Below are 16,070 nucleotides of genomic sequence, written 5' to 3' on the forward strand. Positions count from 1 at the left end.
ACTCCACATCCCTATTTTGCTAAAAAAATCAAATTTCTGATTAGGCTTGGTATTATTCGTAACAATTCAAGGGACATGCTCCATATTTTATCACCCTTCATTGATCCTTATCGAATTTTTATTAAGCTCCCTATTCTAGTAAAAAACTAACCAATGAAATATGGTGACCTCCCCAACTACCAATATATTTTGCGTCATAAACTAAGTCTTTTAAAATTGTGGCGAATAAGTAAACAAATGGGAACTTTTTATTGCCCTTAATATGAGGGGTATTTTTTATATTTCCATTTTCGAATATCAAACAATTTTGCTCAACAAATTACCAGTAGTACCTCACTTTTATGCAACAAACTTCCTACATCTCAAGCATCATAACTAAATTCCAATAAGGCCAAAATGGTTTGATTCAAGCTTATACAAATAAATAATTGTGTTTATCTTATCTTCTATTATTAAGTTTTCTTTGTATTTGAAGTAAGCAATTTTTGACATTGTATGGTTGTGTATGAGTCGATACCCTACCATAGCATTCAATAATTTGTCCAATGAACAATCTTTTGAGTTGCCTACTGAATTGAAATTGGTGTACCCATACAGCTTGAGGGTTACTATTGTGTTATTGAAATGACATTTGAAGTCCAAGGTAAAGGTTCTCCTAATGCATTTGATTTGCAATTCAAGGCTTTTGCATAAATTGGCTTACCACACCCACAACATAGTGCAAACATAGATGTTGCAAGGATCATGGTGAGATAGATAAACCCACCCACTATCTACCTATCACATTATTGGTCTTTTGTGTCATGCCATTATCCATTTGGGTTCTCATGTTCCATCTTTCTTCAATTCTCCTTGTCGAAACGCATTCTTGATATCCTCTTACAAGAGATGCCATTCATTTCAACAACTAGTATGAGTATTATGCAAATGGTTATCATCTTGACAACCACGAAACTTTCTCCTAATAGTCCATGATAACATATATGCATACCTATAGGTGGGTTTCATGCCGTCTAATTGCACCATCCACATCATTCTTTATCTTGTGCACCCACTTATGGACAAATGCTCTCCTTTCATGTGTCCACATCATTCTTATATCATATAAGAATGATGTGGACAAACCATTCACCAACAAATTGCAAGTATATGGATGTGAGTTAGAAGGCTCATTATTGGGAATTTGTCCATAAGTGGGTGCACAAGATAAAGAATGATGTGGATAGATGACATGAAACCCACTTATATGCACATATAGGTGGGTTTCATGTCGTCTAATTGCACCTGGATAGACGACATGAAACCCACCTATATGCACATATAGGTGGGTTTCATGTCGTCTAATTGCACCATCCACATCATTCTTTATCTTGTGCACCCACTTATGGACAAATTCCCAATAATGAGCCTTCTAACTCACATTCATATACTTGCAATTTGTTGGTGAATGGTTTGTCCACATCCTTGTACTTACTCTTCAAGCCCCACATCATTGCATGAACCTTCTAACTCACATTCATTTACTTGCAATTTGTTGGGCAAATGCAAGTCCCACAATCATCCCTGTGACCTTCTTGTATGGTCTCTCTACTAAGTCCCAAGTTCAATTATCATATATACTCTCCAGCTAATACTACATGGAACCCTTCTCAAGCATCATCGTTATAAATGGTAGGATGACAATTTCTAATGAATATGTCTACATTATGGGTATCTTGGATCTCCATTCAGACAAAGATTTTGAAGCGAAGTTGTTGGCAATGTCGACAATCAATTGTTGATTTCTTATGAATGTATTTGTAGGGCCTGTTTCTTGCTTATCCATTGTGATAAAATTTTGGAACAAGTGGATCTGTTGACAATAACTAAGAAATAGGAGGATTAAGTTTTACACAAACAAACGTAAAACAATCAATGGTTAAGCATTACACCATAATCTACGCATACTTCAATGTTTAGAATGAGATGACAATCCATCCGAAGCATAAAATCTCTACAAATATGGGTCAGATGGAGTATATCTACAACATCTATTTCTTTCTTTTTTCCAAAATGAAGCTACTTTCCCATTAGTTAGGAAGGATTATTACAAAAAGACTGTACACGGGGCTTATATACAAATCGGGAAATCTCCCTCCGAACAAGTACAAGAAAATGAGATTAGTTACTTAGCATAACGGGTTGACTACTCAATATAAGCAGATACCTATAGCTAAAAATGGTGCCCGTCAATTTTGGCTAGTACGAGACACCTCCTAGGGCCTACACCGCAGGGAGGGCGGCAAGTGACTCGGAAACAGCCAGCGTGGGGGCTGGTAGTTCCACCTAGGACCACTTCCTCCTTGTGTCACCATAGGCGTGTTCCGCCATTTTTGCCAAAAGCGCAAACAGGCAGTGACCACATCGTTGGAATGGCTGCAAACCTCGTCCAACTGCCCTTGTAGGCAGCTGATAAGAGCAAACCATATGTCCATGATCACTTCCTCTGGGGGTCGCACCAGATCCTGAAAAACCTTCAGGCAACACACTTTCCATATATACCACATGGTGAAGCCTGCGATCAACATCCAAATTTCCAAGAACCTAGGGGATGCGGACTGCAAGCCTCTTCCATAACGAATATTGGCGATTTTGCCTCCAATGCATACATAGCACCAACTATCCACATTGAAGGCGTTCGTCCACCTATCGTCGGAGTGATCAATCCATGCCGCAGTACTCCACGATGCGGTTCCTTCCACTTCACAAGCCACAAGGAGGCGAGTCACTCTATCCCATACCTTTTGAGCTTGAGAGCAATCCCATAGACAGTAACTCAGAGTCTCAATAGGTGAAGGGCAGAGTGGGCAGCCTAACGGGCCACCACGTTTACCTAACCATTCGCCAATGGGAACCACATTATGACTAATCTGCCACCAAAAAAACTTGATCTTTTCAGGCATGTGGAGACACCAGAGACCTTTCCAAAAAGTAATGAGCACCTCATCAGGGATGCCCAATGTATGCCAGCCATTGCGTAAGGGGCCATCTAGCTGCAATTGTAAAGTCTGACCCAATTTAGTGTTGTACTCGAAGAAATGGCGAAGTCTGCCATCCTGTTTCCACCTGAAATCCACTGGGTCCTATTCTAGCTTGATGAGGGGACAACCACCATATACCCATAACTTCCAATGGGGTTCCACCTTAGCAACATCCGGGTCTGTTTTCCAGATGTTACCAACCTGCACCACCACGTGGATTGGGTGCCAAGAGCCCCTACTCTGCCTTTCCCCAAAAATTGTATCTCGTCCCGATCCACTCACACCCTTCAGCAACTTAACCACACCAGTCTCATCAAAGAGACCGAACCATGTATCTTCTCTCACCTCCCCCATTGAGACCCTATCAAGTGCCTCAGCTATCAACCTCCGCATTTTCATGGCTCCCTTGAGGGGAGGGAAAGGGACCTCCTGGTCCCCTCCTGAAGCCACCGTGCGTCTCCAATCATCTATAGAGAGGAGCCCTGTTTGCGCCAACTTTCCCCAGGCTAGGCCCTTAAGCTGCCCTAACATCATGTCACCACTTGACCGCACTTGAGGGTTCCAAAATAATGGTTGTCTAACCCACTCGACTAGTGTCTCTAGCGTGTGCTTGACCAAATGACGTCTTACGTGACACCATGCCCGCAAGATGGAGTTCGTGACCCGCTCCTCCGGTTGACAAGCCAACGTGGGAGGGACTCCACTCGTGCAACACCAATTCAAGGAATCCGGCCAAGGCCTACCATACTTGGGCGTCCCTGCTTGCAGCCTATTGCGAAGTAGTACCTTCCAGCACCCCTTACCTGGCAAGAGGCATCGAACCACCATTTTGGCTAGCAATGCTCGGCTCTGCATTAAGGGGTCTATGAGGCCAAGCCCCCCTTTGGCCCGCGGTTGTGTTAACCAATGCCATGACACTCTGGCGGCAACAAACGGGTTTTCCTTACCTGACCATATAAACCCCCTGATGGCAGCCTTAATCGCGCGCAAACTTGAGGGGTCCATAATCCAGCAAGAGACTGAGTGCCACATGGTGGCGAGCAACACTTGGTTCGCAATAAGAACCCTACCAGCGAAGGAAAGTTTAGATCTGCTCCATTGGATCAGCTTCTTGCTTATTTTGGTTTGCACATGTGACAATTGCACTCCCTTGGGGATTGCCCTCCCCATCGTAAATCCTAGGTATTTGAATGTCGTCCCATCAGGGACCCAAGCAAAATCAGCGTGGGGTTGCCACCCTGGCTTCTCTTGTTCGCTGAACCAGAGGCCTTGGGTTTTATCCCAATTGATCTTGGCTCCAGCAGCCTGACAAAGGTCCTCAACAAGATGTTCAACCCGCTAAAGATTCGTGTCATCGCCCTGCAAGAAAAGGACCGTATCGTCGGCATATTCAGATAGCAACAGATCTTCAGACGCATTGGGGATGGACAATCCCCTCAATCCGTTGCTTGGTGCTTGTAAATAAGCAGAGAAAGCCTTAGTGACAAATAGGTAGAGATATGGAGCTAGGGGACAGCCTTGCCTCACTGAGCGATGTAGTTGGAAGGCAGGGCCCCTAGCACCAGCTACCAACACGCTACTAGAAGCATTCCGATAGAGTGCAGAAGTGCAATTCCTCCATTGTTGGGGTAGGCCCATAGCGCTCATCACTCTTTCCAAAAACGGCCATAATACCCTGTCGTAGGCCTTCTCAAAGTCTAACAGCAGAATAGCCGAGCTCGATACGGCACGATCTGCTAATGCCATAACTTCCCAGAGAAGAAATACATTATCAGAGATACACCTACCCTTGATAAACCCAGTTTGATTCTCGTGAATGATGTCCGGTAAGAAGCTTGCTATCCGCCTAGCTAAGACTTTTGCAAGTATCTTGTATATCGTGTTAAGGATCGTGATTGAACGCCATTGGCGCAGCTCTAGGCTTCGCCCTACCGCTTTAGGGATGAGATAGATCATCCCCTTAGCCATGCTAGATGGCACCGTTCCCGAGGCCCAAATCTCCTGAACCCCGGCTTCCAATGACGGGATAACAGTGTCCCAATGAATCTCAAAAAAATCTCGTGAGAGACCATCGGGGCCGAGGCATGCTCCTCTCCGCAATTCCCTAAGTGCTTCCGAGAGTTCTAATCGAGAAATGGGGTTGTCGAGCACAACTTCCATCTCGTGGGTTACCTTGGGGTGAATGCAAGCCAACACCCTCTCAGCCAGCTCCATGTTTTGTTGCATATGCACAGGTGCAAGCAGGTCGCAATAGTATTCTGTCGCCATATGCAAAATCTCATCCTTGTCCTCCGTTATTGAACCATCTGGTTTGCGAAGCCCTTGTATATGTCCACCTCCACCCTTGGGTGCCCTGTAGTGAAAGAAATGGCGGTTGACCTTGTCATCTTTTCTAGCCCACCATGCTGCGGTCCTTCGAAACAGCATGCGGTTCTTCTCCAACATCCTTTCCCGCAACTTTATCTTTGCTTCCTCCAACTTGGCTCTAGACCAATTGCAACTAGGGTCTGCTTGCAGCAGTCGTTGCGCGGCCGCAACGGATTTCCGTAATTTTGTTTCAATGGCTCTAGCCTGCTAAAGGGCCAGCTTGGTTTCTTGTTGTAAAAAGGAGGAGGAGAGGGTCAATTTTTTCTGCAGATCCTCACTAGCCGATTCACTTACAATGGTCTCCCACCATATACTTTGCAACCCTGCCTTCACCTTTGCACTCTTCATGATCTTGGTAGGGATTTTCACATTGAGACTCCCCTTGCTGCCACGGGGTGGGTTAAGGTCTAATCTCATCGGCTGGTGATCAGAGAAGGTGAGACCTGCCAAGATGGCAAAGGAGCCCCCCAACTCTTCGAGGGACGAGCTGATGTATATGCAGTCTAGCCGTGCAAGACTACCACCCCTAGCATTCGCGACAGCTCGGGAGAAGTGAAACGAATGTGAGCATCTTCTAAGGGAGGAGCCCCATGTATCCTTCACCCCAATTTTGCCGATTAGGAAAGCCCACGAGTCCAACTCCGCACCATGAAGCGGTCTTTGGGTCCCCCGTTTCCTATCCCCCAGGTGCTCCCCCAGGTGCCCACCATGAGGCGTGGATAATGGCTGGTGATTACAACATCTCATTTTACAGAGCTCCACTCATTTGTGAACTATCCAAAGATAGGCATAACCCAAAGATCTGACCAATAATTGGTAGGAGCTAGGGTTGCTTTACAACATAGACATTCACAAACATGTGCTTTTCAATTTCAACTGAAGGATCAGAACATTGCACTTCTTTGTTTCATTTGTTGACCCACCTAATACCCCAGTTGAGAGGATTGAAATTGTTCTTTTTTTAAGTCAAGAGGTATGAATACCGTTTTAACCTGTATGTCCAGCTAATCCTCAATCTTCTTTGTATTAGCCCCATCAAGTCAACTCTTTTCAAGCACACAATGAATTAAAAAACTACATTATTTTTTTGAATCCTCCAAAAGATTCCCTTTTACTTTTGGCCCTATACGTCATACTTAACCATCGAGGACAATATTAAATTTGGCTTTCAATTATGTATACGCTAAAATAAGCAACACATATAGGGTCTCAATACCTCCTTTTTCGCTCCAACCAACCATGTGAATGGTATCAAGCTTCTTAAATAGTGATGGCAGACAGCAATGTGAAATATTTCACCAAAAAGCCCGACTACTCATGGATACAAAGATTCAGCAATCATGCGACATTAGTTTGATTTTAAGGACTCAATTCCTGATACAAAATGATTTTCACATCCCCTTACTTTAAAAAAAGAATATCAATAAAGCTTCCAATCAACTGTTGTAATTCCAACAAGGTGTTGTCTATAAAACATTCTATGGCTTACTTTCCTAGGGCTTAAGGATGTAGTGTGTATTTACATATAATAAGAAATCACTATGATAGAATGGTACATTTGAGTTAAAGATGGGAGTTGTCGAAGACATGAAATGGCTTCCTCGAAGAATATCAATAAGGAATGAGATGTCATTTATCCATTCCGATTGTTACATGTACATGGTAAATTGTGAAATGGCAAGAAAGACAAGATGAATATAGGTACACGCCACTCCTAGATCATATTTAAATGATTTGTCAATCCTTAATATCCACACAAGGGATACAATCATTTACCTGCAATCATCCAAACATGAACAGTGGTAAGAACGAATGTGAGAGTGATCAGGACTCATTACCAATATTCCAAAAACACCTAGTAACAAAAACTCAAGACGCATGCACCATTCTTTGGTGTTTTAATTGAGATAAACAAGGCACTTATGCTCATCAATCAATATATTTATATTTCAATACATCAACCTTAAGAGGTCCAACAAAAGGAAATTAGTAGATAGTGAGCACTTGGAGCTCATAACATTAGGCAAACTGGGTTATGCACCATTGGCAACATTTTGTGAAAATAAAAAATATACCCCTTGATAGTATTCTCAGAGTTAATTCAGTTAACATGCTACTAAAAGGGAAAGAATAATAACCATGGAACTAAAATAACTCCACCAAACAATACAGACCAAAGAAACAACTCTGATCACCCCTAAATATAAGCAGCATTTACTATATAAGTAAACAAATAAGGCAGTCATCAAGTAAACAAATAAGGTTTGAATGCAGTGCACTAGTTCAGTAAACAAATATCCAGAAGTAGAAGAATTGTAGTTAAAAACATTTCACGGCGTACATTGCATCACCATGCTACTGAACTAGTGCACTGCATTCAAACCTTATTTGTTTACTTGATGACTGTGGAATCATGACCACCTGGTCTCCACCAGAAAATCTTACCAGCTCAGCTACATCCATTTGAAAAAGCACAGGCCAAGGATCAGGTTATGCAACCATATGGGACCAAGTCTATTCAACTTACAAGTTAGAGCTGTAGTGGTTACGCAACCATGTGGTAGCAAGTCTATTCAACTTGCAAGTTAGAGCTGTAGTGGTTATGCAACCATATGCAACCAAGTCTATTCAGCTTGCAAGTTGGAGCTGTATAGGTTTCATGTGAAAGGCAGGAGAAGATGCAAAGGAGGTCAAATCCCACAGGATGACATACTCTTCATGAAACATGGAAGACTGCTTTATGACGTACCCCTTACATTGACAGTGACACTTTATATATGCTCCAAAGTGCTAAAACAGGCTAACTGGGACACATATATTGCTAAATCAGATAATAGAACAACCTTTTCCTCGAGATTGGCAAGATATCTGGACTAGACCTTATATAATGGCGGGAATAGAAATCAGCTCACAAACTATGGCATGATTATAGTGGGATCTTGAATGGTTGAAATTTTCGTCAGTACCACTGGACATCAACTTAGCAAATGGGTTGAGAAACACAGCAAGGTAACTGTGGGACATGTAACAGGTTTTCGACCCAAATTGGCACTATTGTTCATATCATTTCTCAGGGGGTCATAATGGAGAAGACGGCTAATTTTTTCTGCTCATTGGAAGAAGTCTTTTCAGACAATCTGAAGGCTAAAGTTATGGGAGGGATAGGAAAGCTTAAAACGTTTACATCAAGTAAGATGCAGGCTGAAGAATGACAAAGGCTTTTCAAGAAGTGAAACAAGGATGCCCTTTATTGCCTACTATATTTGGTTTGTGTATTGACCAAGTAAAGGAGTTCACCCAAGTACCCATAATTCCTGTACAAACCAGAGAACACCAATAGATTTATATTCCTTTCCAAGACTTTTAAAGTACAGATATTACCTCAAAATCACTTCCGCAAGGCTGCACAGAAAATCGGATGCTTATCAGAAAGAGTGAACGATGTACTAACGTCTAAGAGGCCAAAATGGCCGGCCTATAAGTCCAAACTAGAGATTACATCTTAACATGTCATCGTCTTTGAGAACAAACCAAAATAAACATAACTACATAAAAAAGCAAATAGAAATAGAATAAGATGTGACTAACAAGTGTCGCATCTCTACATGTAAGAATCTCAAGTCAGATATATTGTAATTCTTGCCTTCAAAAGGTCTCTCGCATAGGTCAATCCAGAATGGAGAGGTTGTCAAAAGAGAGGGAAGCACCTACAATGATGGGAGATAATGAACTTGTATATGTCGATGACAAGGGTGGTAAGGTTGTGGTCCGCAAGGCCCAAGCTATTTAGAGATCCCATTTGTGTAGCCCTTGATTGACTTGTAGCATGAGTAGGAGTAATGGGGCTAATGAAAGTTGTGATTGTTCTTTGTTGATGAGCATGTGTGGTTGTAATATTGTCCTTCAACAACTTCTCCTTGTGTCTCTTGAGTTATCGCAAGAAAAGTCCCAGGCATCATTGGTTCTCATATTCCATTACCTTGCATAGTGGGCCAAAGCGTTTTTTAAAGAGGCAATTGCACAAAGTACAACCACACAAGCTCATCAACAATGAACAATCACAACTTCTCCTTGTGTCTCTTGAGTTCTCGCAAGAAACGCCCCGAGTATCATTGGTCCTCATATTCCACTACCTTGCGTAGTGGGCCAAACCGTTTCTTAAAGAGGCAATTGCATCTCCTTCTTATTTCATAAAAACAATACGATGAGAAACATAGAGTTCAGATTGCATCTCCTTCTTATTTCATAAAAACAATACGATGAGAAACATAGAGTTCAGATTGCACTCCTTGATGACAATTGGCAGGTTCTTTCTTCTGCAGGTATTTGTGCATATCTGCCTACCTTGATATCTAGCTGAAGGTTATTTTGTTTTCCAAGTTGATAATATCAGTTCGGATCATTCTATTTATTTTCTAGAGGGAGGCTGCAAAACCAACTTTTCTTTCATTCAGCTGGCTTGGCCCAAGATATCTGAAAATGGTTTGCAGGATGGCACATTGAAGAACATCTAGAGATTCATGCAGAGGAAAAGAAAGGGATGGAAGAACACAACTCAATGTTTTCACTTGGCCGAAGATTCTTAACGAGGATGGAGCCATTGAAGATGGAGCTCAGCTGCTCTTTGCTCCACTTGGGCACAAACCAAACTAGCTACGTTTTACATTTCCTTTTGGTTCTACCATTTAAAAATCCCCCCACTATACAGCTGGCAAGAGCACTTGAGCACAAACCAAACTAGCTAAGTTTTTCATTTCAGCTTTGACATTTCCTTTTGATTCTAATTATTATTGATCTCATGGGTCAAATTGTCCCTTTTTTGAAGTTAAGATAGCATGAGCATCAACTATTGTAGCACAACCACAAACTGACATAGATACATCACATTCTCTAACAGAGGTTTCATATGTTGGAAGGATCAAATTCATGACCTATTTGCCCATATCACTATTGAAATCTTTATATCATAGGCAACAAAGTCTTTTGACATTACATTTCTAAATTGCTAAATTCGAATCTTAATATGCATTGACAGAACTATACCCAATAATTCTCATTTCCAAATAGGTGTTGACCACAACTCCCTATCACAGTTCCTCATCCATCAATATGAAAATCAAATTATCCGGAATTGAATCAAAGCCTCATGGTTACTTTGTCAGACATGTACAGCATAGTAATTAAGCCCATTACATATACCTAATAGAAAATCTTATGTCGATTAACCTAGTCATGACTCATACAACTTGCATACATCCTGGCTCATGTGATCCTTTCAAAGGATTCCAGAAGTTCTTAGACATATCATGAGATTGATCTATTTAAAGAAATATTTCTATGCATATGCAAAGTCTATTATGGCCTTTCCTAGAATGACAATGCAAAAGACCTGGATGGTGTTCCATCATCCCCATTCAGCTATCTTCTTAAGTCTGCCCTAAACAGAAGACACTCACTCATTCAAATCCAGCTCCTGTGTCAAATTCTAGTTGTCAAGATAAAATAATCGAAGTTTTTATAGGAAACTTAAATCTGGATCCTTTTAAAATTGATTTGGCCTTTCTATTGAGAATGTAGAACTAAAATAGATCAGCATAATTATTATGCTATCCTGAATAGCATGATTGGCAAGCAACACACCAATCGTACATGACTAAATTTGCATATAAAAATCTGAAAGTAGATTATGGAAATCAAGCTTTATCCTCTTGCATACCAAATGTGATTCTGTCATTCAAGCAATTTCCTCATAATAATTGGAGGTGCTGCTAAAATACTCGAACGCCACTTGACTCCTGATTATCCCACAATCTGTGTACATTCATGTGAGCATACAACTTGTGGACATTGAGATAACCCAATCCACTCACATATGTAACTGCACTTTTAGCTTCAGCTGAACACATTACAGACAATATTTGCATGACAATATCGAGAAACCTCATCATGGGATAAGAGTACCCAACTAGGCTAAATAAAATATCCAGACGACCTTCACCTTGCAACATGTTTAAAAGAGCGTTTAGCCAGGCAAAAATATCCTATATTGTCCTCCAATTACCTTAGAAAATAAAATCCACCATATAGCCCCGTGATTGAGTTTTCCATGCAACCAACCCAGCTGTGAGAGAAAAGATAAATGCAATTTTCAAATTCATCCTGTTAGTAAGTAATTGCATTTTCTGACATATCCATCATAGACATCTTGCCCAACTATAATGAAACCATCCTGACGAAAATTTCCCAAAAATCACCCAAGTAACTTCAGGATTCACCAAAAGTTTTTATAGAAGATAAAAGTCAACTCACATCTCAGTGACATGGAAAGGAGACAATATTAGTCAAGTAATTGGTCACATTACCAAGGCCTCTGTAGCTAACATATGAGAAATGATTGTGTGATTAATCAACTTGGATGTTTGAAGCAGATATCCTACCGATGGAGGTTTTGGGATGTAAAAGCAAAGACAATTGCCACAATTAAAGTGGGATCCTCAACTGAAAACCAGATGGCCAGATCAATCATACAGATTCCAATGCATCCGACAAGGTGCATTTCCATGATCAAATAATTGCATCTACAGCTGTTTTTATTGTATGCGATAGAATGCCTACTCATATGACAACCACTCATAGTGCATACCCATAGTATCATTCTAAATGAAAGATGGGTTACACCATAGACGAACAATAACAATTCATTTTTCGTGCATGTGGACCATGTCAAGTGCCAACCTAGACCTTGTCATAAGTAAATCAAGGCAATAATCACCTCAAAATGGAGGTGTGATCCTCTCTTTCGATGCACTCTCCATCTTGGAACAACACACTTGGAGATTTTCAGTCCATTTGGGCTCACAATGTGATGCGCTTAGTTACCGTGATCTACATTTTGCCCAAGTTGTATGCCCTTAGCCAAATTATTGGGAATAGACATCGTACTCATTTAATTTTTTGGTATCCAAGATAAGACTACATGTGCAGATGAAAACATGTCAGATCTAATAGAGGATTGTAGTCTCTTGACATACATTATAATCTTTTCTCTTTCGGCAACGTAATCCAACCTTGATTTTTATTATCACGGAGAGAATTAGTGTATAGATCCAATCAATCATAAATTCCATCTTTATGAGAATTCTACATCTGCAACTTGATTTTTATTATCATGGAGAGCATAAATTTAGAGATCCAGTCAATCCTAAATCCCATGTTTATGAGAATTCTAAATCGATTCCAATGCTAAAACTGCTTGAGCCACTCAAATTAAGCAAAACATTTTTATCCTCGAGAATCTTAAATGAAAGATACCAAGAAAGAACGTTATGCTTATGCACCATGGAAATTGCTTGTGAGAACTTTCATATGTTGGCCTTTCACTTGTGAAAAATATCTTATTTTAACTAGAATCTGTGAGTTTGAAGTAATAATACAATAGCTTTCAATGTTTAGATTATCCAATGGCAATGACCTTTTCAAATAGCTATTATTATATGAATCACAATTGCAAAAATGACATACCTTATTGAATTAGTTTGTTTCCATTAGTTTGTTGTGATTCTTGTAATGGTGATGGTTGTAGATGATGCCATTGGTGCTGCATCTGCTGTTGTTGCTGTCCATGAATGTACGCATTGTAGAGTTCCATACTCCTCTGAACATCCATATTCACAGGTGTAGGCTGCAATTAAAAACAATAACAATGATCACATTCTTTCGCATGCCATCTTTTATGTAGTAAAGCAAATAACAATATTCCGGATATAAGTGCATGCTTATTCATTTCTACATGTGCAACCCTCCAATGCATACCTGAACTAGAGATTGAGGAACATAAAATCGGTACGGATCCAATACATGGGGGCTTTGCAAGTGATGATATTGATTATCAGTTGTATTATGTGATGGAACACACAGTTGTGGAGCTCGGGATTGCCCAACAGATTGTGGAGAGGAGATTGGTAAAATCGGTACAAGTGTGCGACTGCTAGAAGCAGGAGCAGCAAGATTAACATCCATAGGACCCATCCTGATCCCCATGCCCATGCCCATGCCAAAGTTCATGGGTGGAACAGTTACACTTTGCAAGTGATGCATGCCATTACCATTAGGCATCATGCCTGGAGGAATGCATATCCCCGTTCTTGTGGACCATGCCTATACAAAATATTGGACCAGATGACACCCCTTGGCTTCATGTTTAAATATCACTATTTTTGTTTATGACGGAACTTACAATACCTGTAACTGTGATTGGAGTAATTTGACATACTCAATGGCTTCATCAAGTATGGAAGCTTTTGCTGTCTGGCACATTCAAATCATAAGAGACAATTATCTTTGTTAATGCCAGCTTCTCATATTGGTAAAACTTACAATTGATCTTGTGACCTCACCTTAATTGAATTCGGCACTAATTCTCTTAACGCCATCATCTTCTCATTGATTTTATCCCTACGTTTCTGAAAAAGAAATGCATAGTTACTCGACTATGTGTTCATCTATCATGCTACAAAGTAATGGGAATAATCCCCATGTATGATAAGTACCCTTTCACATAAATTGTGCATCTCTGCAGCTCTTGCTCTCTTAGCTGGCTTTTTCTTGTTGTTAACGAGATCTTCACCATCCTATTTCCAGAAACCCCACAATACAAATGAGTGAAATGATAAGATTAACCGAAAGAAAACAAACAAAAGAAAGGCGGGAAAAAGGCAAATTTACCTCACTTTGATATTCAGAATTATCAGTTCGAATGGACTTTTGCTTCCTCAATGATACTGGGGTAGGATCCTGGTCAGATCTCTCTAAGCTACTACTACCTGAGGCTCGAGAGTGCGACATAATTCGTTCACTCAAAGGATCGACTAAATTGGCATTGTTGGTGGTGGTGGTGGTGGTGTTGTTGTTGTTTTTGACATTATTGTTTGTGGTGTTATTGTTTTTGCTGTTGTTGTTGTTGGTGGTGGTGGTGGTGGTGGTGGTGGTGGGGTTGTTATTCCTGTTGTTGATGATGGTGTTGTTCATGGTGTTATTCCTGTTGTTGTTGTTGTTGTTGCTGCTGATGTTGCTGTTTTTATGGTTGGTGCTCCTACTGCTGCTGCTGTTGTTGTTGTTAGATAACATAACAACGCTTGAGATTTGTGAGCTAATTTCTCCAACCCTAGCATTGGCACCTCTCCTTATGATGGCATTGTCCGCCTGATCACAATGGGAGATGACTGGGGGTGATGTTACCGAACGCAATGGTTGCTGGGATGGTGAGATGTCCTTGCTTTTCTCAGCCCCTGAACTGTCCTTCCTAGGGCAGAGATCATTAGTCGAAATATGAGCTGAATGTTGCCTTGCTCTCTCTATACTAGTTGGGCCACTTTCAGTACCAACCATGTGAAGCCCTGCCTTAGCCTCTGCCACTGGACTAGAAAACAGAGCAAAATTTCTATGCCTATTCAATGGGCTATGCCACATACTCTGATGCATTTTATCAAACCCAACATCCACCTCTGGTGCTAGTGGTTGATTCACACCATGCCCTACCGCATCCACTATACTATCAGTGTCGTTGTTAGCATTACTCACAATCTCCTCTGTTACCATGTTTACATTAACCATTTGTTCATCTTCATGAAGAAGACCAATCTGGTTCAAAGAATGCTTCACAATCTGCACATTCGGGTCCCCCACAGACCAATCGGTGTAATACCCGCCTTTGTCGAGCAGCGCATCATCTGTTGGTAGATGGAGCCACGAGAGCATTTCATTGTCCTGGTCATGGAAATTAGGATCTTGGATTGGAACATCGATAGAGTGGACGGAGGCGGGACAAAACCTCGCCTTCTCCGCCATAGCCATGGGAAGGGGGAGGTCAGTGGAGAAGGCCATGGTGATGGAGGAGGAAGTAGAAAAGGTGGGTTCTATTGGGCTTCATGGTGTGATGAGATAAGAGGTAGTGGGCGATGGAGGAGGAGTTGGGGGGAGGAGGTAGTATCTGCAGCACTGGGCTTCACAACCATTGACCTTCTCTTTCCTCTTTCCTTTTCCTTTCTTTTTGTGGAGACAGACAGAGACAGAGAAAGAGATTCATTCATTCATTATTCATTCTTTCATGGGTATGTATGTATGTATGTGTATGTATGTATGTATGTGTGTGTGTGTGTGTGTGTGTGTGTGTGTGTGTGTGTGTGTGTGTGTGTGTGTATGTATGTATTGTATATGGATTGGGGGGGGGTTACATCCATAATAGATTCATTTGGGGATGGATGGATTGGGGGGGGGGGGGGGTACCATCCATAATAGATTCATTTGGGGATGCTACACAACATATTGTCTTATAAAATGCTCTTTCTTACTTATTTATATATACGTGATGATACTAGTAAAAGAATCCCCGAGTATCTCGTTATACGTCTCCATCCAAAACCCTCACAAGGAAGGAAGTCTGTTATTTTATGTCTTCAGAATCTAAGCCTGTCTGAATGTGTATGTTATGGATTGAGAATCCAATCCCCCCAAACTCTTCTTCCTTTTGCTAAATATAGCAAGCAATATATATTGACAACTCTTGACTGGTCTTCCAACATGCAACTTGTTTGTCCATGTCCTTCCCCCATTGTCACTCACATGTGGCTTACTCTATACACGCGCCAAAATTTTGTCTGCAACCACACCTCCGTAGGTAGTCCC

General features: G+C 41.2%; 1 protein-coding gene across 1 annotated transcript; it reads right to left on the minus strand.

Moving 5' to 3' along the window:
• Positions 1-6,774: 6,774 nt before the first annotated feature.
• LOC147870211 (uncharacterized) lies at positions 6,775-15,385 on the minus strand. The gene is made up of 7 exons (XM_087337961.1): positions 14,112-15,385; positions 13,937-14,017; positions 13,784-13,849; positions 13,629-13,694; positions 13,200-13,544; positions 12,909-13,068; positions 6,775-7,163 (listed from the first exon to the last, which is right to left on the minus strand). Exons 1-6 carry the CDS (start codon positions 15,267-15,269, stop codon positions 12,910-12,912), a joined length of 1,875 nt encoding a protein of 624 aa, XP_087194087.1. The 5' UTR covers positions 15,270-15,385; the 3' UTR covers positions 6,775-7,163; position 12,909.
• Positions 15,386-16,070: the final 685 nt, after the last annotated feature.

Source organism: Azolla caroliniana, unplaced genomic scaffold, assembly GCF_043228905.1.
Source record: "Azolla caroliniana isolate FFs.n. ecotype wild unplaced genomic scaffold, voAzoCaro1.0.p SCAF_1, whole genome shotgun sequence".
NCBI classification, from domain to species: domain Eukaryota; kingdom Viridiplantae; phylum Streptophyta; class Polypodiopsida; order Salviniales; family Salviniaceae; genus Azolla; species Azolla caroliniana.